The 23698-nt window shown below is 36.9% G+C and overlaps 1 protein-coding gene across 1 annotated transcript in view; it reads right to left on the bottom strand.

The window, feature by feature from the left end:
* Window positions 1-17909, bottom strand: part of LOC117337801 (macrophage mannose receptor 1-like) — a 52442-nt gene extending 34533 nt beyond the window's left edge. The window contains exons 1-14 of the mRNA XM_033898920.1: window positions 17807-17909; window positions 11269-11429; window positions 10684-10823; window positions 9933-10054; window positions 9283-9379; window positions 8068-8200; window positions 7344-7417; window positions 6535-6644; window positions 5121-5253; window positions 4667-4749; window positions 2373-2505; window positions 1919-2001; window positions 1408-1533; window positions 138-326 (exon numbers count right to left, since the gene is read on the bottom strand). Of these exons, the coding sequence (XP_033754811.1) occupies window positions 138-326; window positions 1408-1533; window positions 1919-2001; window positions 2373-2505; window positions 4667-4749; window positions 5121-5253; window positions 6535-6644; window positions 7344-7417; window positions 8068-8200; window positions 9283-9379; window positions 9933-10054; window positions 10684-10823; window positions 11269-11429; window positions 17807-17861 (1639 nt within the window). The 5' untranslated portion in view covers window positions 17862-17909. The remainder of the gene's footprint in view (window positions 1-137; window positions 327-1407; window positions 1534-1918; window positions 2002-2372; window positions 2506-4666; window positions 4750-5120; window positions 5254-6534; window positions 6645-7343; window positions 7418-8067; window positions 8201-9282; window positions 9380-9932; window positions 10055-10683; window positions 10824-11268; window positions 11430-17806) is intronic.
* Window positions 17910-23698: the final 5789 nt, after the last annotated feature.

Below are 23698 nucleotides of genomic sequence, written 5' to 3'. Positions count from 1 at the left end.
ATATAGCGTCTGTGCATCAATTAAGATGTTATATGTATACACGTGACCATATCAAATTCTAATGAGCAAAATGATCTGCCGAGAATGTGTCAAACATCACTAGCATTAGTTCAAGCCATCGGCATAGCGTTAGTTACCTGGTCTTGGTTGAGGCGTCTGTATAGGGACGTCGCTTGTTGGCGCTGGCGTCGGCGTCGGCGTCGTTGTAGTGGTAGTTGTAGTTGTAGTGGTGGTGGTCATCAGTGCCCGGCCCACGCTCGTCACACATACATATGGAATGTTTTGTTCACAATCTAAATCTGATCTCCATTTACCGTTACTGTCATCTAAAAAAAATGATATCCAAAATGAGGTTTCAAGGATTTTCTTTTATGCACCTAATAAGAGTTTGCAAATTTCATGTTATGACTCCCCGTATTTAACCGTGATATATTTGGCAACATGCATTCGGACTGTTTGGATTTAAACCAACAGCAAACACCACATAGTCTGTACAGTTCAGAGCGACGTAGCAAACTAGGGACACAAAGACAGAAAAGCAAAAAATCAACACCCGAAACTAATGTGCCACCAAACCAAAATGATTCATTATCTGTACGAAAGCAAAGAAAAGCGGCAGGCGTTCAAGGCGTAAGCAGGGCAACGAAAGATTGTTCGTTCGAGATTCAATGTTCACGCAACAATCGTAGTTGGTAGGTGTTCAGCAAGAAACAGACGGAAATATGGCGGAAAAGGAAACGATCGAATTCCAAAGTGGAAAGTGACAACTTTGGTTTGCTAAATGTAATATTAATCCTACGTGGCTCAGAAGGAAGACCCTCAATAAGAATTCAGAATATATCAAATTCAATTTGTTATTCATAATATCATATTAAATACGTGCGTCTTTTTGAAAATGTTTAATTAACCGTCAAAAAACAATCGCTGAAATACATGTATAGAATAACAGGTTATTGTTCCAACTTCAGGAGCTGGTTGATATATCAACTCTCATGAGATATCATACTTGTGTAAAAACAAACAGACAATCCTAGCTAACAGGAACTGAAAAATAAATAAATATATACATGTAAATAAATTAATAAAAGAAAATAAAAATGAAGAAAAAACAGCATATCGACATGTAATTGAAACCGTTCAATTCAAAATCGATAAATGGGCGAAATATGAACAAATATGAATATAAATAGATATCGAGACTCTTTGAAAAGCACAACAGAAATAAGACCAATGGTTTAGGAAAAGTAAGCGTCTTCGCCACATGGACGGCACCGGCAATTTAAATCTGGGGGAAATCGGATGAAGTCATATCCTTACTATAAAACGAGAACCTGGATGGTGTCTACGGAACAACCAGATAACCAAAAGTACAGTATTTTCAACTCATTTTGTCAATTTCGTACTAACCTGTGTACATATACACGCATGTGAGCCCAGAGGAACTTCTGCTAGATGCTCCAGCGGCCCAGTTAAAGTACGTAAGCTGATCCATCTCGTTCTGGGTCCACGTCCATGAGCCGTCATTGTTGCGACCTTTTAAAAAGAAAAAAGAAACATGAAGAATGCAAGTGTTACTTTTGTCGAGTTATCCCTCTCTTACTTTGAAAGAAGCTTCACAATAAAGTCATGCTGGTTTTAGACATCATTTGGAAAGCGTTATGTTAAGTCAATAGAACAGGAGGTACCGACATAAAATGAAAACGTAATTCAAACTCAAAATAGACAAAACGAGGTCAGAAGTACAGGACCAAAAATACAGATCTCCTTGAAAATCCTTCAAATCGGACAAGTAGTATTGGAACTGATGTTCCGGTAAAGTTAGCGTCTCCTGTAAGTTACGAACTTATCACATGGAATTACTTAAGGAATGAATAGTGTCACAAAGATAAAAACAAAACAAAAAACAAACAAGACTTACGCGAAAGACCAATCCACGTTCTGTCCATACCACGTTTCTTCGCCTGTCTCATATAGCTGATCAGAAAAGACTTTTCTGTTGAACTAATTAGAAAAATATGGATTTCGATACATGATTATCATTGTTAGTTAAAACAAGAATACTACGAGATATACAAAAGTGTGATTAAAACTTTACATATCTGAAGACAAATTATCATATGAAAGATGTTTATCGTAAAAAGGATCAGTTGTATAAATCTGTATAGAAAATAATTTTCCAACGAACCATGATTATCATTACAGATTGGGGCTTTTACCAGAAAAATCAATATGGATGGCCGGATAGAAATATGTTATATATATGGTGGTTCTTAGCTTCTGGACAACTTAATAGACTGATATAAGTAATGAGGAAGTGTAAATTGCTCCTTAACTTCAAACTACTATGCTGATGACCTATATTCGGTGCCTACCTCCTAATGTCCAGAAGGCGTCCACCGCTGACCAGATCAGCACAGTAGGCACTGGCGCTGTACCACGTGTCCGGAGCCAATACGGGTAAGTAACATTTGGACTGATGCTGGTCAAACCCGCTTGGACAAATACCTGGATAAGTATCAGAACATGAATATGAATAAGAAAGGTTAAGAGTACACAGGCAATGTTCCTTCACGTGAAATTCACATTAAATTTACATTAAATTCACGTAATTCAAACTCAAAATAGACAAAACGAGGTCAGAAGTACAGGACCAAAAATACAGATCTCCTTGAAAATCCTTCAAATCGGACAAGTAGTATTGGAACTGGGGTTCCGGTAAAGTTAGCGTCTCCTGTAAGTTACGAACTTATCACATGGAATTACTTAAGGAATGAATAGTGTCACAAAGATAACAAGGGCCCAATGGGCCCAAATCGCTCACCTGCAATGCAGTGATCTTTTCATATATGGATCCTGCAGTTATTTGAAAGCATGCTACAGGACCAATATAATGTCTCTCTGCACTTTGGCTTTTCACTAAAAGTCATTTAAAGATTTAAGCATACTTGATCGACGTGACCTTGAATGAAGGTCAAGGTCATTCATTTGAACAAACTTGGTAGCCCTTTACCCCAGCATGCTACAGACCCAATATCAACTCCCTGGGACTCTTGGTTATTGAGAAGAAGTTGTTTAAAGATTTTAGCCTTTTTGACCCCTGTGACCTTGAATGAAGGTCAAGGTCATTCATTTGAACAAACTTTGTAGCCCTTTACCCCAGCATGCTACAGACCCAATATCAACTCTCTGGGACTCTTGGTTATTGAGAAGAAGTCGTTTAAAGATTTTAGCCTTTTTGACTCCTGTGACCTTGAATGAAAGTCAAGGTCATTCATTTGAACAAACTTGGTAGCCCTTCACCCCAGCATGCTACAGGCCAAATATTAGGTCTCTGGGACTCTTGGTTATTGAGAAGAAGTCGTTTAAAGATTTTAGCCTTTTTGACTCCTGTGACCTTGAATGAAAGTCAAGGTCATTCATTTGAACAAACTTGGTAGCTCTTTACCCCAGCATGCTACAGGCCAAATATTAGGTCTCTGGGACTGTTGGTTATCGAGAAGAAGTCGTTTAAAGATTTTAGCCTTTTTGGCCCCTGTGACCTTGAATGAAGGTCAAGGCCATTCATTTGAACAAAATTGGTAGCCCTTTACCGCAGCATGCTACAGACCCAATATCAACTCCCTGGGACTCTTGGTTATTGAGAAGAAGTCGTTTAAAGATTTTAGCCTTTTTGACTCCTGTGACCTTGAATGAAAGTCGAGGTCATTCATTTGAACAAACTTGGGAGCCCTTCACCCCAGCATGCTACAGGCCAAATATTAGGCCTCTGGGACTCTTGGTTATTGAGAAGAAGTCGTTTAAAGATTTTAGCCTTTTTGACTCCTGTGACCTTGAATGACGGTCAAGGTCATTCATTTGAACAAACTTGGTAGCCCTTCACCCCAGCATGCTACAGACCCAATATCAACTCCCTGGGACTCTTGGTTATTGAGAAGAAGTCGTTTAAAGATTTTAGCCTTTTTGACCCCTGTGACCTTGAATGAAAGTCAAGGTCATTCATTTGAACAAACTTGGTAGCCCTTCACCCGAGCATGCTACAGACCCAATATCAACTCCCTGGGACTCTTGGTTATTGAGAAGAAGTCGTTTAAAGATTTTAGCCTTTTTGACTCCTGTGACCTTGAATGAAGGTCAAGGTCATTCATTTGAACAAACTTGGTAGCCCTTCACCCCAGCATGCTACAGACCCAATATCAAGTCCCTGGGTCTTTTGGCTATTTAGAAGAAGTCGTCTAATTTTTTTTTAGCCTTTTTGACTCCTGTGACCTTGAATGAAAGTCAAGGTCATTCATTTGAACAAACTTGGTAGCCCTTTACCCCAGCATGCTACAGACCCAATATCAACTCCCTGGGACTGTTGGTTGTTGAGAAGAAGTCGTTTGAAGATTTTAGCCTTTTTGACTCCTGTGACCTTGAATGAAGGTCAAGGTCATTCATTTGAACAAACTTGGTAGCCCTTCACCCCAGCATGCTACAGGCCCAATATTAGGTCTCTAGGCCTTTTGGTTATTGAGAAGAAGTTGCTTGAATGGAAAGTTGACGCCGGACGGACGGCCGGACGGCCGGACGGACGACGGACGGACGACGGACGCCGCGCCACGGCATAAGCTCACTTGCCCTTCGGGCAGGTGAGCTAAAAACAAAACAAAAAACAAACAAGACTTACGCGAAAGACCAATCCACGTTCTGTCCATACCACGTTTCTTCGCCTGTCTCATATAGCTGATCAGAAAAGACTTTTCTGTTGAACTAATTAGAAAAATATGGATTTCGATACATGATTATCATTGTTAGTTAAAACAAGAATACTACGAGATATACAAAAGTGTGATTAAAACTTTACATATCTGAAGACAAATTATCATATGAAAGATGTTTATCGTAAAAAGGATCAGTTGTATAAATCTGTATAGAAAATAATTTTCCAACGAACCATGATTATCATTACAGATTGGGTCTTTTACCAGAAAAATCAATATGGAGGGCCGGATAGAAATATGTTATGTATATGGTGGTTCTTAGCTTCTGGACAACTTAATAGACTGATATAAGTAATGAGGAAGTTTAAATTGGTCCTTAACTTCAAACTACTATGCTGATGACATAGATTCGGTGCCTACCTCCTAATGTCCAGAAGGCGTCCACCGCTGACCAGATCAGCACAGTAGGCACTGGCGCTGTACCACGTGTCCGGAGCCAATACGGGTAAGTAACATTTGGACTGATGCTGGTCAAACCCGCTTGGACAAATACCTGGATAAGTATCAGAACATGAATATGAATAAGAAAGGTTAAGAGTACACAGGCAATGTTCCTTCACGTGAAATTCACATTAAATTTACATTAAATTCACATTAAATTCAGGTGAATTTCAAAGGGCAAAAAGTGAAATTAACATGAACTTTTTCACGTGATTCACGTGAATTTCACATGAATTTCAAATGAAAAAATCACATGAATTTCACGTGAAGGAATCTTGCCTGTGTATTTGCTACCTTACTGTAATGTGGCATTATTTTATTGAAGAGTTCCATCCTAAGGATATTGGTAATAGCGTTCACAAATGGCAGTGATGACTAAAACAAGAGAATACTTACATTAAACAAAATTCTTGCTTAAAATCGGCAAAACGAGGACAAACTGAGAATAAAAAGTATGGATTTGCATGGAGACTCTGAAAAAAAGTACCAGGAGAATAAGACCAGGTAGTCCGGTAGAGTAAGCGTCTTCAACTACCGCCATACAAATCTAGGTCAAATCTGGGTTACGTCACATTCTCAAAAAGAGAACCAAGATAATGACAAATAACGGAACCACGTGGCATACCTGTACCAAGCAGTGAACCCTTCTGACTTTATATCGCACAAGAAAAAAAAAATCCAAATGAAGTCATGATACTAAAAAAAAAAAAGGTTTCTATTGTTTTCATCGACCTGAACTCTCCAAACCTTCAGATTTTCCGTCAGTAGTAATGAAAATCGTGATAGTGGGAACAAATCCTTGAATATCGAATCAATTGTGGTAAATACATGTAAATGTAAACACTAATAACGCCGTAGGTAAGGGAAGCAGGGACGTTTCTATCAAGAAGTGGAAAATTAACAATTGGGAAATTGGAATCATGACGTTTATCATACAGCTTGGTTACATTAGCTTCATACTGGTTCTCGTTTCAATCATGACTCTCAACTTATCAAAGCCAGCGAGAATGCTGATATGCATATGAAACAATAATTCTAATTTAATATTCATGAAGTGAAGTGAAAATATGAAGAAGCTATAGACTTGAATAAAAATAAAGTACCAGGAAACTAGGACCAGGTGTTCCGGAAGGAAAAGTGTGTTCTGCTTCCTCGGCGGCACCCTCTGTTCATTTTAGGTCACATCATATGTATGGCTATGACACACCAATTCACTTATTTGTTTAGAACAATTCAATGAGCAGACAACATCTAATGATAAAAGGACGATTTTAGTCAAATCGAATTTAAAAATGACATCTTTAAGATGACCTGTGTTTGAAATATATCATACCTTCTGGTTTCCGACATACATATGACATGCCCTGGTCACAGTCCTCGGCGTACCAAGAGTTGTCGCCTACGGCCGTAGCGTTGATTGCTACACAAAGTGAGCTATCAGTGCTAATAAAAAGAAAATGTTTTCGCTAATGATGCAGTCATCATATCGGTCTTTCCATTTTGAAAAAAAGACAAAAAAAAAAACAAAAAAGAAGAAAAAAAAAGCAAAACAACAACAACAAAAAAACAAACTAACAAAAAAAAAGAAGAAAAAAAAAAAAGAAAAACAAACAAAAAACAAGAAAATATATTACATCCCATCTTCAAAATCGAAATATGTCGCACACTTAAAATATATAATAGAAAAATCGAATGTTCTCTCTCAAAAAGTGCTACCTCTCCAATTATCAGTAACTTTGATCGATTTAAAACAATAGGTTATTGTTTATTTATGCAGATAACTGTAATCTTTGTTAGGTAACAAGGAAATAAATAAATCAAAATATATCACAAACTATGGAATACCTACCAACTCAAATGGAAGTATTTTTGTAGCATATCACGAGTAAAAACTTCGAGAAAAATAAGAAGTTTTATTCTGATTCAGGACTACATATAATGTCCTCTATCATAGACTCACAATACATGTAGATAAATAATAAATCAATATATTAAATACTTTATCCGGTTGCGTGTATATTGTTCTCTATGTTCTGATTGTAGCTTACCTAACAAATACCTATTGCATATATCTATTTTGATATATAATATTTTTTCTCCGAAAGATACTATAAATAGACTAGACCACGTGACATACTTTACCTTAAGTCAGGCCGACTTTGCCAGTACTGCATGGACGCAGGAGAAAGCCTGGTGTTGTTGGTAAGAACCCAAGACTGTTTACAGAAAATAATAATAATAAAAATAAACAAATAACACAAAGGAGTAAATCAAAAGGAAAGTAAGTAAGTAAGTAGATAAACAAACAAATAAGAAATAAAAGTAAAATTTCACATTGTAAACACCCTCGATAAGATGTTACAATGAAATATGACTTGAATTACTAAATTGTGTTCCCTTTGTCTTGCGTATGTGTCTCTAAGATATTGCTCTTAAAAACATTTGGAAAAGATTTTCATTTAAGCAATGAACAGTGGTTTTAATGTTGTTATTGTCGATATGGCAGCAAGATGTATGGTGGGTAAATGGCATGGGGAACCCGTTAGGTTCCCATGCTACATTTGCCCACCATACATCTTGCTGCCATATTGACTATAACAACATTAAAACCACTGTTCAATACTTATACATGTATTTACATTGTTTTACCATTTTCGTCAACTTTGATAAAAAAACTAAACCATCACGAAAAAATCCCGCCTTTTTTAATGTCACATGACCCACTGGGTGTTATAGCCTGAGGCACTGGGTGTTATAGGCGTATGGTGGCAACTGCCTCTTAGCATTGTGGGGGAAATTCGGAGCAAATGTAAATATTTTCACATAAACCACGCCTTCCATGGCTCTAATTGTTACTAACACCTACATTATCAACCATGTGTAGACCAATCCATGCGTTCTGAGAGCTTGTTACAGAGGAAACCATATGGTTCACCGCCCTTTGTTCGTTGTCATTTGTGACTGTAGCCAAATTCGCATCCATATCCATGCAAGATCGTCTAAACAACAACAAAAACAACATAATGATATATAATTTTATATAAATTCAATATTTACCTCGTTCGGTATTCGCGAGTGAGGATTTTGCTTTTGATATGGTCTAAATGATATCGAATGATTAAAGCAGAGCAGGTCGTCACATAACTGTTGACATCCAATCGCCTAGACGAAGGGTGTTTGTGTTATTACGCTCCGCGCTTCTAGACTGTACAATCAGCTAACTAGGTTATACTGGTGGGGATTTTTCTTTAGACCATGCATGGCCAGTGGTAGGATGTCTACTTAGACGGCGACATTTTATTTTTCATTACTCCTTCCTTATACGGATTTGCTGCCACTGACAACTTCAATATAAGCTATAGAAGATTGAGAGACACCATTGGTGTTAAAAACCCGGAGTTTCTTAGCCTTGCATACAGAGCGTAAGAAAGGTACCTGCTGTCTCCCATTGCATGATCGTGAGAGGCGACTAAAATTGGTTTATTGGTTTCTTATATTTTCTCTTCCTTATAAACAACTTTCATCTTCCTAATGACACAGCCTAATTTTCGGCCAAGGCTATTGGTTCTGTCCCCTGGATGAGACATACAAGAATTTTAAAACGCTCAGCATTTTTGGAATTGTACGACTGCTTCACCTGTTGTCATTATAATGTGGCACGGTGAAGTGTCCTGCTGATATCTGCGGCAGTATGCTTCAGTGAGATAGCACTATAAAGTCGGCCTCAGTGTCGCGCTATCATAAGGAGACAAACACGACCACAAACATACCGCAGCCCCCCCCCCCCCCCCCCCCCCCCCCCCCCCCCCACGCGTGCGCACACACCCTCTCACGCACACACGTACACATTTCATCTCGCACACAGTGGAGGCCATCCTTAAATGACCAAAGCTACTGAGAAGACGATAAATAAAAATAAACCCAACCCCAAACTCGACGGAGACTGTGAAGGAGGGAGTAGTGTAAAAGCTAAGGCTAGCGGTGATTGGTTTGAGAGTGTACGGAGTTCGATCCCCAGGGCGGGCAGGGTAATTTTCATTAATCCTTCATATGACATGCAAGTACGTAATATACATTTTACCTCGCTTGATTGTACGGCCGGTATGCCGGTATATATTTGTAACAAGCCCCGGAGTAATACTGCCAGCCATCATCCACATCACATGTCAAAGGTATCGCTATAAGAAGGTAAACAAACAAACAAACAAACAAACTATAACCGGAGTAAACAATACCGCTATTGAAAATATAGCATCATTTATCTATCAAAATATCCACATATGTACATGTAAATATAGTATAAAATATTAGTCCGAGTTTCCTCTGGCCCTGACACCATATCTGGTGTAATATTTGCATCTCACACAAGTCAAAATATCAGGTACAATTGTACATGCACTGTATAAGAAACTGAGACATGAAATATGAAACGGACTATAATTTGTTTGCTTTCATTTTCCTTTATATATATTTTTCCTTGTTCTCCAAAACGTAGATAAAAAGAGAATATCCTTCATACATATTACTTATTACTATCACACGAGTACATACTCAACACACGCGTACTCATATACAATAGGATTCCGAGATGCTCTATGTACGAGAAAATGTTCTCCATTATCTGTACTCACATTTCAAATTTCTTATATATACACGTGTAAAATGTTTGTACATATACATGCACATTTTGATACTCCTACCTCTACATGTACTCAATAAGTTTATACTCACATTTGGATCGCTCACATACATACTCAATTGGCGTGAGGCAGGATTTGTCGTTGAGTAAATTATCCCAGATCTCGGCACATCTCTCGGTGACGGGATCGCTTGGCTCACCCGATCCCCACCGTCTGTGTAGCATATTAAATCAACACAATGCCTTTTTGACTTTTTTAAAAGTGATGCATCATGATAAACAATCAAAATCTAAATTATTATCTTAAATATGACACCCCCCCCCCCCCCCCCCCCCCACCCCCACCGGGCCCCCTCCCCACTCCCCCGCAAAAAAAACCGCCAAAAAAATTTAGATTAAATGTGGAAAACTACTACTCCTAAATATTAGCCCTCGTAGTAAAACTAGTACTAGTCACATCTCGAGACAGGCGGAGACATTTGCTATTTCGTATGCTGTATTTATAACTAGTATTTTTCGCGGGGATTTAATTTCGTTGTAATTGCAGTCATGAGATATTCCGCGGAAATAAGCACTCATGCGGCGATTACGATTACACGGCGGTGTTGCGCAAAATTTAACACCAATGCAGTAACCATATTTTCTCCAACGACCCACCCCCAATCGGCAACAACTAACACCAATAGGCTGTTCACATCGCACCGGCCTGCAAAGTTTAACACCCAGGAACTACATATTATATTTCCGACTGGAATAACCGCGAAATATTAGCACCCTGAAATTTAACAACAATACAGTATCCCGTTTAATCACAAATTGTTTTTATTGATACATAAAACTCACAGGAGATTGGTGGGGAGGACGGATCCGTCCGGCCAGCTCCATATTGTCTGATTCTCTCCCGTGTTTGTCAGCCCGACCCAGAACTCCTGTTCTCCAGGGTACGTATTTGCTAACTGCTTGATTTTCTCGAGCAGCCATGTCTAGAAATATGTACCAAAGTCGACATTAAATTAAGGTTTAACTTCCATCGAAATTGTCCAGTCTATCATTGTCGTTGTAAAGATACATGTATTGCACAGAACAAGATTTTAGTCGATTGGTATGTTTATATAAGTTCTGTATATTCATATGTGCATATACTTGCAATAACTATTGTTGAGGTTAACAAAATATTTTTTTCAACCGGAGATAACCCTAGTTTCAACAAATTTCCATTTAAGATTTTTGTGTATTTTCAGTTAACTAATCAAAATTAAGGAAGTTAAAAAATGTGTTAAAAGCTTTTTCAACTAAATAAACAGTCTAGTTTCAATGGTCTATTCAAACAGTGAACTGTTACATATATTATTAGATGCTAGTATAGAGTCAATTTCAAAGAACCCACTATTTATCTATCACACTTATTGTGTTCATATCGAATGTTACCTTTTCTGTGACGTCATCAATTTTGACAAGGTCAGCCTGGAATGACCGGCAGTGGTCTCGTGCGGCAAACCACGTTTTTCTGGGTACGCCGACTCCGAAATAGTAGCAGTTTTGTTTCAATGGACCATCCATCCAGTCAAGTGGGCAACGCTGACTATGACCTGTAAAGCAAATACCAGATATGACCGGAAATCATAAGGGAATTATATAACCGTATCTGGTATAACGCATCTTCAAAATACGAGGAAGTTGCCCTACTTTTCTTCTCATCACCATGGGAACATGATGAATGAAAAGACAAAATCAAAGGCTCGTGCGCTCCACCTGGCGGATTTTATGGCGAAATACAGTGTTGGATATAGTACAAGTCTGTGGTCCTTTTGATAGAAGTAAAAGGACTGTGCGAAGTATAAACGATTCTCATCATACCATAATAATGTTTACTAGATATACCTTATAAAAAACCTCGAACATTCGTTTGAACGTGGTTTTTATTTACTCCGATATATTGCAAAAAAAAAAAAAAATCAACAAAAAAAAATAAAAATATCCTTCAAGAAAATATTTACAAGTTATTTACTTTGGTAATCCCGCATTACGACACAGTGAGTGTGATTAAATCTTAGTCTAAATTAAGTAGGATCTTATGTAATCCTCTGACTTATCCTTACTCTGATACCGTGAGACCGGATGTTCACGACCCTTGACTGAAGAAGATCCGACTAGAATTGATTGCGTGACCCCTATTTCCGTACATTTATCTGATATTTCATAATACCGCCATGAGATGTACAGCTCTGCAATCCAAGAGCTCTGTTTTTGACATAATATCTTCTTTTCAACAATGGAATATGTCATTTAAACATCAAAGCATCGCGATTAATAATGGTAACTGACCCACCCCACCCCACCCCCCAAAAAGACCCCAAACCCCAAAACAACAACAACATCAACAACAACAACAAACAAAAAACAAAAACAAAAACAAAAAAAATCTTATCAATCAATAGGTTGATTAGCAATGATTACAGATGATGGCAAAAACACTAATACACAAAATAGAATATATATTTGACATTATTGGCACTTTAAATTGGGTCTCTGTGACCTACTTTTTGACTATGGGTTATTTTTCCCAATTTGTTTTATTTTCAACATATTAATGCATCATAATTACGATGAAAGATTGAAAAAAAAATCATTAAGTTTCGTCAAAATTGGGCCAATCTCAATCTCACCTAACCTCAAGGTATTTATATAAAAAATAAATAAATCTTATCTTACCAGAGGGGCCAAATTGGCACTCCTCCTTTGCAAATTAACTAAATATATTTGAGTTAAGATCAAAGGTAATATGGAAATTTCCAAACAAAATTAATTCAAAATTGAATTCAACATTTAAAGAATTTAAATTTTGGATAAAGTAATTTCTTTCATTTATAAAAATGGTGTTACACTTTAAAATATTTACTGTATTTTCTTCTTTTCAAGTTCCAAACAGGTGTATGGTATATTCCGTATTTCGATTAGTTGATAAGCAGAACATTGTGGTGTGCATAAATAAATTGTTATGAAAAATTCTGTTTAATATACAAAGTATTTGAAAACGTTATTAAATAATTCCGGTATTGTAGATTACCAGCATTTTATCATTACCAAGTTCTTTGTATGTAGAAACTGTCCTGTGTGACCCCAGATTGTGTGTGAGCACAAAACCCACGTACATATTAAAATGCTTATGATTATAATGCTTAAAATATTCAAGTATGTAAAATGCATATATATTTGTCAGAAAGAAAATAACTTGACATCGCTCTTCAATTCAAGTAGTTTTATATGTTATGTCATAATGAACTCGTGTAGCTAAAAATGAATTTGCAGAGCTATCTTTATTTTTAGATATCAATGTCATGAAATAAATGATTCACTTTCCATCTATACACCCATGTGTTTGAACTTCAATTAAAAACGAAAGTGTTAATTGTAACGAGACCCATTACAAAAGTCCCCCAAAGAAACCCCGCAGTCACGAATGAGCCTTAAAAAACCACAAAATTGTTACTTAAGTCATAATAACTTTAAAGACCATACTGCAAAGAAATTGAACTTATAAATTGGCGGCCATTTTTTCAAATCTAGATTTAAAAGTCTCAGTTGTATTTGAAGTATCATAAATCATCTACATACCGAATTGCATCACAATCGGACAACAACTACATTTTTTGACCAATCAGATGCTACCATTTCATTTCCATGGTAACCAAACTTTTCGAAACAGTTGTCACCGTGTTAAGCATCCCTCAAAACAGATATGTACTAATTTTCGGCAAAATCATACGTTATCTAAATTTTGACCAGTCAGTGGCATCCGTTTCATTACCATGGCAACCGAGCTTTTCATAACTGTTGTCATTATTTTAGACATCCTTGAAAACCCTTGTGTACCAAAATCTCACAAAACCTAAAAATCTAAAAACCAAAAAATACCTAAATTTCCACCAATCAGAGGATGATACGGAAGTGGTTAAGAAAAATAAGTCCCCAAACTTCATTTGGAGCCATTGACGGAAGGTACAGTGTATTAAATCAGATTTGACCTACAACCACATAACTATCCAATTAAAAACGCTTACCATGACAACAGTTTATAACCTATATATATATATAGGTGTCACATTTATATAAGTGTCTTGACACTTGTTTCTACATACAATAGCATGACAACAGGCAATTAATTATTTTCATTAAACAAAACCTTAATTCCAAAATGGAATTGATTTCAGCAATACAAGTGCATGTATGTACAGTATCAAGCTAGTTACAAAATAAGCATGTTCTTGACATACACAATCCCCAAAATTTTAATACTCCTTTCCTTTCCGAGTCAATGTATTGACAAGGTACACACATACCTTTGTAAGGGCACATTTCTTTAAGCCACCGTTGTCTTTTAAAACAAGAAACACCCGACCCTTAGTTCACTTACAATAAGCGATCAATGGGTCCGGACCCTGTGATTGTTTTTCGACATAGCCGCGTATAATATCATTTTGGCCCCGGATATGACGCGACAGGTGGCGTTACTGGTCAAGATGAAGTATTCGATTGGTCAATGTAGCGGTAGATGCGAAATGCAGATATGCAGTTAAAAACGAAACAAAGTTAAGATTGAATGCAAGCTGAATACATGGACGTATCTTTTCAAATGACACATTAATAAAATAATATTCTTGATTCAAATGCAGTCTTATTATTACCAAAAATGATTCAAACTGATATAATTTTGTTATCCGTGCTGAAACGCTGATCATTATCGTTGATTTATTTCACCAGCAGTTTAACATTAGTTTAAACATATTTTTATTGAAAAATTCAATAGGAATTGGACACAAGTTATTCAACTTATATATCGTCCTTTTCCATATACAAGTATGAGATGATATATACAATGGCAGCAATTATAATGAATGATGATGCCATATATACGTATATATAAAAGAAACACAACATTAATTATTATAGGTGACAATAAATAATACACTTGACATACCAGTACCCATAATTTATATAGAAAGTAAGCTTTCCATTACATGGCGTTTTGTATACATATTATGAGATATATACTATAATTATGTAGCTGAAGATATAAATACACTGTACTATAAGTCATGAAAATTAAACTACTAAGAAAACGTTCAGTATTTTTTATGTATTCTTGGACTATTAAACGTATATTTTCATTTTCCTTTTCGCTTAGGTCATCAGATCCATTAAGTATCAACTTCAAATCAATGTTAACATTGTGTACTGATAATTTTCTGAAAAGAATTGCACGTTGGTTATTAAATTGATTACACTCGAAAAAGTAATGAAATGCGTTTTCAACAGGAAAGGAACAATTGCAAAATGGATACAGAATTATATTAACTTTATAGAGGTCACCATTTAATGCACTACAACCATGTCGGAGTCTTGTATGTATAACATCAAGTTTTCTGTTTCCTATGGTCAGTCTAGTTACAGGTTTTTTCGGTTTAATTTTTTGTTTAAATTTTGACACAGTTTCTGAAGACCGTATTGAAATGTCTAAAGGATTCCAAAATTTCACAGTACTAGGAAGGAATGATTTTTCAAATAATGTAAGGCGACATTTAGGTGGTATATAATTTTGATTTTTTCTTAAGTTATAATTAATATGTTCGTTAACTCTGTTTGGCAAAATGTCATTTAAGTAAGACGGAGCCAAATTATGGTGCATTTTATAAAATAATAACATTTTTTTTTTTTTTCCGTCTTTCAGATAGTGGTTCCCACCCAGTTTCTAAGTATAGAGTTTGCCGACTTGCGAAAGAAGTTAAACCTGTAACTATTCTTGCCGCTTCTAATTGAATTTTCTCTAATTTTTCCGAATCTGTATTGTTACATCCACCCCATACTTCACTCGAATATTCCAAAAGAAGTCTTATGAATACAATATATAATTTTGATAATGTTTCCTTATTTAAAGTAAATTTCAATTTGCGTAGAACCGATAGATGTCGCGAAGCCGAAATAGTGATATTTGAAATATGTGTCTCCCATTTTCCGTTTTCATTCAATGTTACTCCCAAATGTCTATGCAAGAAACATCTTGTTTAACATTATAACTACCAGCATTAAAACTATGCCGTTAATCTTTTTAAAAGATGTTTCTTGTTTAATTCTGGATTATAGGAGTGTGTCAAGCCCTCATGTCCCTATCACACGGGATTCGGATTTGTACAGGTTCTTTATTAACCGAACGTCCTTAGATTTATATAGGTCTGTGTAGTACATACATATCTGCACATTTACAATATAACACATACTAAGAACAGGCTTTTGTAGAACTGTACAGCCTCCTCTTAAGTACGTAGCTACCACAGACTGCAAAACGATCTGGACCTTTTAAAGGACCTTTTAAAGACTAAATATTTGTATATGTTGCTTCCACATGGCAATGACACATGCCGCGCCTTTTGATACTTGTGTCGAATTACTACAGCTGATTGCAATTGTCTCTTATGTATTCTGTCGTACATACACAGGGACCTGTGATATTGTTATCCCCTGTCACACATGGACAGGGACCTGTGACATTATTATTCCCTGTCACACATGGACAGGGACCTGTGACATTATTATTCCCAGTCGTACATACACAGGGACCTGTGACATTATTATTCCCTGTCACACATACACAGGGACCTGTGATATTGTTATCCCCTGCCACACATGGACAGGGACCTGTGACATTATTATTCCCTGTCACACATGGACAGGGACCTGTGACATTATTATCCCCTGTGACACATACACAGGGACCTGTGACATTATTATTCCCTGTCACACATACACAGGGACCTGTGACACATACACAGGGACCTGTGACTTATACACAGGGACCTGTGACATTATTATTCCCTGTCACATATACACAGGGACCTGTGACATTATTATTCCCTGTCACACATACACAGGGACCTGTGACATTATTATTCCCTGTCACACATACACAGGGACCTGTGACACATACACAGGGACCTGTGACATTATTATTCCCTGTCACACATACACAGGGACCTGTGACATTATTATTCCCTGTCACACATACACAGGGACCTGTGACATTATTATTATCTGTCACACATACACAGGGACCTGTGACATTGTCATTCCCTTCCCATATACACATGTGAACCTCCACATAGGAATTGTATTGCTTTCAGGGCGAAAAATACATGTATCGGTTGTCCAATGCAAAAAAAAAACAAAAAAAAACTGTACATGTTTGAAGAAAATATTATTCAAGTGTAATCTTTTCGTAGCGTTGATATATATCAGGTACGAATGATGATACATATATCATATTTGCATTCGTCCCTATGTTGATATAAGTATGACCTGTATGTGAGGTCAATGCTTAAAATCATTAACATATATATATAACCGATATTCTGGTCTTCGGTTAACCTGCCGGAAAGTCCACCTATCGACCAATGAAATGATACCGTACATGTACAGCATAACAAAAACAACAGAATCTTTACACAGTTTCTGACTTGTGGAGATTGTATACAGTAGAGATCATACTTGGATGTTTGTTATGGAAATCACGTGACAATTCAAAACTGCCTTAACTTTAGACTTTCCAAGAAATAAATGCTATGACTTTTCTTTTTATATTTTCTTTTTGGATAATAGGCATCAGCGTCCTGTATCTGACATAAAATTGGAAAGCCGCTATTCCGCTTGTCACATTACCAACGACGTAAAAATATACATCTGAAGTTAATTCGGCATATTTTTCTATTTGGCGGCATGTTTTGAAAATTTAACACGCTTAATTATAAAAGAATGTAATGCAAATTACACAAACATGTTTAAGTCTGCATCCCTTAATATAACGAGTTCGTTACTTAATGATTAAATATTTCGCGATCGATTGAATTTCATTAAATATATACTCTTTAATTTAAATTTTACGTATAATATATAAGTAAATATTTTGTATACTTACATTGTCCATAAAGCGCCAGGAAAATCAAAACTGTCACAACATTATCCCTGTCCATGCCTTCTGGCGACTTATTTTAAAGTCAGTGACAGCAGATTGAGATGCGAAAATGTATAAAACCGGAAGTGAGCACTTTGGTCACGAGGACCGTAATGTCGACGGGCAGGCAATTAGCGTGTTTAAGGGTCGTACTAGCTACTAAATACAATGGGGTGTTCCTTATCTTCTCATTGAATCTCAATTCTGTACACACATTTTATACTTTGTAATGCCGATACTGCAAAACACTTAAAATTCGCGAGACAAGCATTTTTGCAATGGTTGAAAAATGAGAACTTGCGAAATCATAACTTACAATTAAATCATTATTGTATATCATATCACTGTGCTAATTTAATTTTTAAATATGTAAATATGCCATCTTGCTGTAATGTTTATGTAAAATTGTATCGGGAAGGGGCTTTAGATAAGTTGTATAACTTTGTCCAATCCCTTTGTATATTAAAGTTACAAATAAAAATTTGTTTAAATCTAAATCTATCAATGTGCACCAACTTGAGAGGAATTATGCTCCTATCAAAACCGGGAAAAGTGCTGTCGAGAATCATTTTGGAGAGACTCAAGACCGCTCTAGACAAGACACCGCGAGACGAACAGGCAAACTTCCGTCAAGACAGATCCTATACGGGCCACATCGCCACGATGAGAATCATCATTGAGCAGTCCCTAGAGTAGCAGATCCACTTGTACACAGTCTTCGTGGACTTCCAGAAGGCGTTTGACAGCGTTAACAGGGAGGTAACCTGGAAATTGATGCAGCACTACGGCTTTCCCCCAAAAGATATCGCCATCATTCAGCAATTGTATGAGGACGCCATCTGCTAAGCCATACCACAGGCGCTTGCATAGAAAATGAGATTAAAAAAAAAGATATCAGTGGTATGTGTACTGTGTACTTAACAGAGTACACATACCACTGTCATATGAAAAAAATAATGAAAATCACATTTTCGATGCAAGCGGCTGAGGCCATACATGGGGTAAAGTTGTCCGACCCCTTCCAGATACAGACGGGCGTAGGCCAATGATGCCTATTATCACCGACATTTTTTCTGGCGGTGGTCTACAGCAGGCCAGAAGACCGGAATCCAGTGGACATTCAACAAACAGTTGGAATACATCGACTTTGCAGACGGCGTCAGCCTCCTCTGCCACAGACAACAACATGTGCAAGAAAAGATAGAGCGAGTCTCAGAGGAAGCCAAGAAGACCGGCCTCAGAATCAACATTGGCAAGACAGAGATCCTACGGATTAACAACCAGCAGTGAGACCCAGTCTGACTTCAGCATGAGGATATTAAAGAAATAGATAGTGAACTAGGACGGCGGAGCAGATGAGGACATTAATAGCCGCATCAGCAAAGCGAGATACCCTTTCAAACCCCCTACAACCCATCTGGAAATCTTCAGCCCTCTCACCTCACAAAAAGATTAGGATTTTCAACTCCAATGTCAAATCAGTCCTTCTTCATGGCTCGGAAACTTGGCGTACAACCAAACCTAACATGAACAAACTACAATCATCCTAAACATAAGGTGGCCAGAGGTCATCTCTAATGAGGAATAGAACTAAACAATAACCGGTCGGAGAAAACATCAAGAAGAGAAAACAAGAGGGTTGGGGTTGGGGGTTGGTTGGTTGTCAGATGGTCAAACAATGCGTAAAGCACCGTGTCGCAAGCGTCACTAGGAAGGCATTGGACTGGAACCCCCCAAGGAAGAAGGAAAGTTGGCAGACCAAGGCAGACTTGGCGAAGGAGCACGGACGCTGAAATCAACACAGGGCCAAGCCAAACGGGGTCTCTCAAAACCGTGTCTGTTGGAGGAGTGCTGTTATGGCCCTTTAATTGTTCCCGAGCGGAGCCAGAACCAGTAGTCAAGTAAGGCAAGTCAGTTGAAACAATCATGTGTACATTGTTCATACATGTATATAGAGCTATCCCAAAATGTAGTGTGCTATCTATCTCTAAACAGAGTGTGATCAACTGTTCCATATATCAACAATTCTTAATAATGTGTACATTGTTCATACATGTATATAGAGCTACCTCAAAATGTAGTGTGCTATCTATCTCTAAACAGAGTGTAATCAACTGTTCCATATATCAACAATTCTTAATAATTATGTAATAAATTCATTAGAGATATGTATAGGAATTGATCAATTATTTCTATCCTGACGAAATATTTCTTTTCTGTAATGATTGCAAAGTCGACTCGACATCTCCGTTTAAAGAATATACATTTTTATAGACATTGAAATATAACGGAGATACAAACTCGATATTCATTGATCATAGGTCCCATAGCTACACTTTTGATTAGGTTTGGACCTACTATTGATAAAGTGTCGGGGCACATTAACCACGTGGCCACCGCGGCCTCCTACACTTTTGACTTCAAAAGCTTTTCCGCTACAACTGTAATGTTTGCTACTGTTCACGTACGTCAGACCATATACAGAGTCCATGACTATTATCGTGACGTACATATTAATGTGATGTAAAATGTTGCGGTATATTGAAAAGTAAATATTTACTTAAATCAGAGACTTGTACAGTTGTATATCAGGTATATACATCTGTACGTCTCTGCTTATATGTGACCAGAAGCTTTTGTTTTTATAAAAATAATACCTACATTGTACCATTACCCAGAACATCAATCGCTGAAAAAGACGCCATAAAAATGCTTGCAATATTCTTTGCAATTTTACGTCACGGTAATATGTTCGTCACGATAATAGACATGGCCCCTGCATGTATTCCGGCCATGGAGTGATAATTTATATCAAATTTATTGAGCGACAGATAAAAATGTGTAGTAGACTATTAAATATTTTTATAAGCCCATTCATACAGTAATAAGCGATGTCACTATGTCCAGTTTATCCCATCCCACTGGTGGTCTGACGTTGGTGGTTTGTCTATGCATCACTGTACAATAGGCAGCTTTAATATATAGTCAATTTCTTCCTTATTTTTCGACCAAATTTTAAATGTCATGTACCAAAATGAAGATTGAAGTATTCTCTTTCCCGCGGTGCCTTTCGTTTGTCATTGCTATGAATATACCAATAATTATCAGACCACCAGTGGGCGTGGCCTCATCTATAGTTCTGACCAGTGTGACATCAGAATGAATGATATTATTGGTTTTCCATAAATAGATATATATATATATATACATGAAAACATCTTAATTAGTTATGGAATACGCGTGAACATCATAATATATTTTTTACACTTTACAGTGTACACTAACATTGGATTGATGTAACTTATATGTGTCACATGTAAAAATCACATACACAAGATGTTTTCATTCCATGTTATTTATTGTCCATCACGTGTTTTCTGGCATTTGTCTGCAAACATATTAGAAAAACATTCAGTTCCTCGCAGACAATATATTTGACAAATCAATTATTCATGATAAAAATAATAAAAGAATGGTAAATGATAACATTTTGATAATAATGTAATTGCATTCACTAAATTACATTAATCAAGTTATTCATACACTTACATATACTCATTCATTTCATGTACGTTCAGATTACATATGAACTTATATACCTGTCATAAAATACCCTGTGAGTGACAGTATGTTATAATACGACAATAGTATTTAACGTAATCTAATACAACAGTATAACTCACCCTAAGTAAGGTAAAGATGGGAGTTCACCGTTACATTTTCTTGTTGTGAATTGATTTCAACAACCTGTGATAACAAATATACAAGTGTTCAATCACACACTAACATGTGAGTAAATGTACATTTCAATATTATAAAATACAACATAAATAAAATTTACTAGTCTCCGGGATTCGATCTCATAAATACGAGACTTGGATTCAATTATAAAGCTTCGGTGTTATCCATTACACCATCACGTGTGTTATCATATACAGGTTATTAATATACTCATAGACACTTGCAATGAGCTTTATATCTATAAATATAATTCACCACATATAAATAGAAATCAACACATATACATGTATAGCTAAAACGAATTTACAAAACGATCTAATGGTCTCTATATCTACTAACTATTTTGCAAATACTTATACCAAATCATAAATAGATGTATTACTCACAATTATATATATTTTGATCCGGAATAGATTACTGGAGAAACTTGAAAACTTGATCCACCTGTTGATTGTCAGCTGTCTGATATTGTACTGACCAGTAACAAAGGCCTTGTATTTAAACTGTATTTAAACTCCAACCCGATTGGTCAAAAATAGATCGGAAGGTTCCGGAAATTAATGTTTTACATTTTCCTTAATTTTAGTACATATCAATGATGATCTGAATTATATTAGAAATGTTAATAAAACTAACTCGTAAAAATGACACTAATATAGCGTATACAAAATATTCGAGATCACGTGATTATCATGTGATCCACGACTACTATACTAAGCATTAGGAAACCAATAACATATATAGTAAATACAAAGTATGTACAATTCACCTTGTTACATTCTTCCCTGCTTAAGGTTGATGCCACAGCAACCTATCATCTTAAAAATTACAAAAAAAATATTTCTGCTTCTTAATTCTTAATTCCCTTTTCAAAATTTAACCGGCATTAAAGTATTATTGTTTCAAAAACATATCCGAGCTAATTAAGCTGCGAAAAATGAATTTACTACACACATTCCAACCGGTATTAACCAATGATGTGTTCAATACATTAATATGCAAAAAGTATGTCTTGATAAAAAACTATTTTGTTTGTATACTAAAAAAACATCAGAAGCCTTCATGTCCATATGGACAATCTATCACATATCACTTATTAAAAGATGAAAAATCATTAAAACCTTCTTGCAATGTTCGACCTAACGAACTACTCAGAGATGTGCCTAACATAGCAATAGCTTGACTGAAATCCTGAAAATTAGGAGGAAGACCAGGCCTAACAAACGCCGACATCTCATTGTCGTTCATGGACGCTGTAGACTTTACTGCCGTTTTAGGAAGACGATGAGGATTAGAATGCTGTCCTTTCGTCCGGCGATCTGATATCCTCCTTCCTGACGCTTGGCTCTCCGCTTCCACCCTAGTCTCAGATTCAGTGTCTGTTATGACGTCACTATGCCGCTGACGCAACTCTTCTCGCGTGATTCCTACATTGGAAATCTCTGTAGGTTCTACATGTTTGCGTGACGTTTCATCTCTGTCTCTTACTACACTGTCAACACTTGAACGTTTTTCCTGACTCCCCTTCCCTGCTTTGTCAGAAGCGTGTCTCTGTGGGAGGGGTTCATTATACACGTTCCAGACGCTATCATCGGAGTCCTCAGTTTCGCTCGTGTCTGACTGTTCATTGACGTCATTCGGTGACGTCATGCCACTTGTTTCCTGTCGATTCTTTCCTAACGAATCTATGTCACCTCCCCCAGCTGTTTTAATGCTGTCCTCAGCATTTCCGTCATCAGAACTATCACCGTCAACAGGCTGTTTAATGTCCAGAATTTCCCTGCGTGTCACAGATTTTACTGGTCCTGCACCGTCCACAAGCTGTATCTGATAAACTTTATCTTGTAGTTTACCCACCACCTTGTACGGTGTCGATTTCCACGCATCCTGTATCTTGTTTCGTCCTGCTGGATGGTTTCGAAGAAAAACCCGAGATCCGATAGCTATAGAATGTTCTTTAGTAGACCTGTTCATATAGTCCGATCTCTCCTCAGCTTTCCTTTTCAATGATGCTTCTGCTAATTTTCTGGACTCTAACATACGACGGTGATGTGATTCGAGCCACTCGTCCACAGTCCCAGTGAGAATATCTTGAGGTCGCCTGAATACATGGTC

This window comes from Pecten maximus, chromosome 11 (assembly GCF_902652985.1).
Source record: "Pecten maximus chromosome 11, xPecMax1.1, whole genome shotgun sequence".
Taxonomy (NCBI): domain Eukaryota; kingdom Metazoa; phylum Mollusca; class Bivalvia; order Pectinida; family Pectinidae; genus Pecten; species Pecten maximus.
This window is presented reverse-complemented; position numbering and strand designations above follow the sequence as displayed.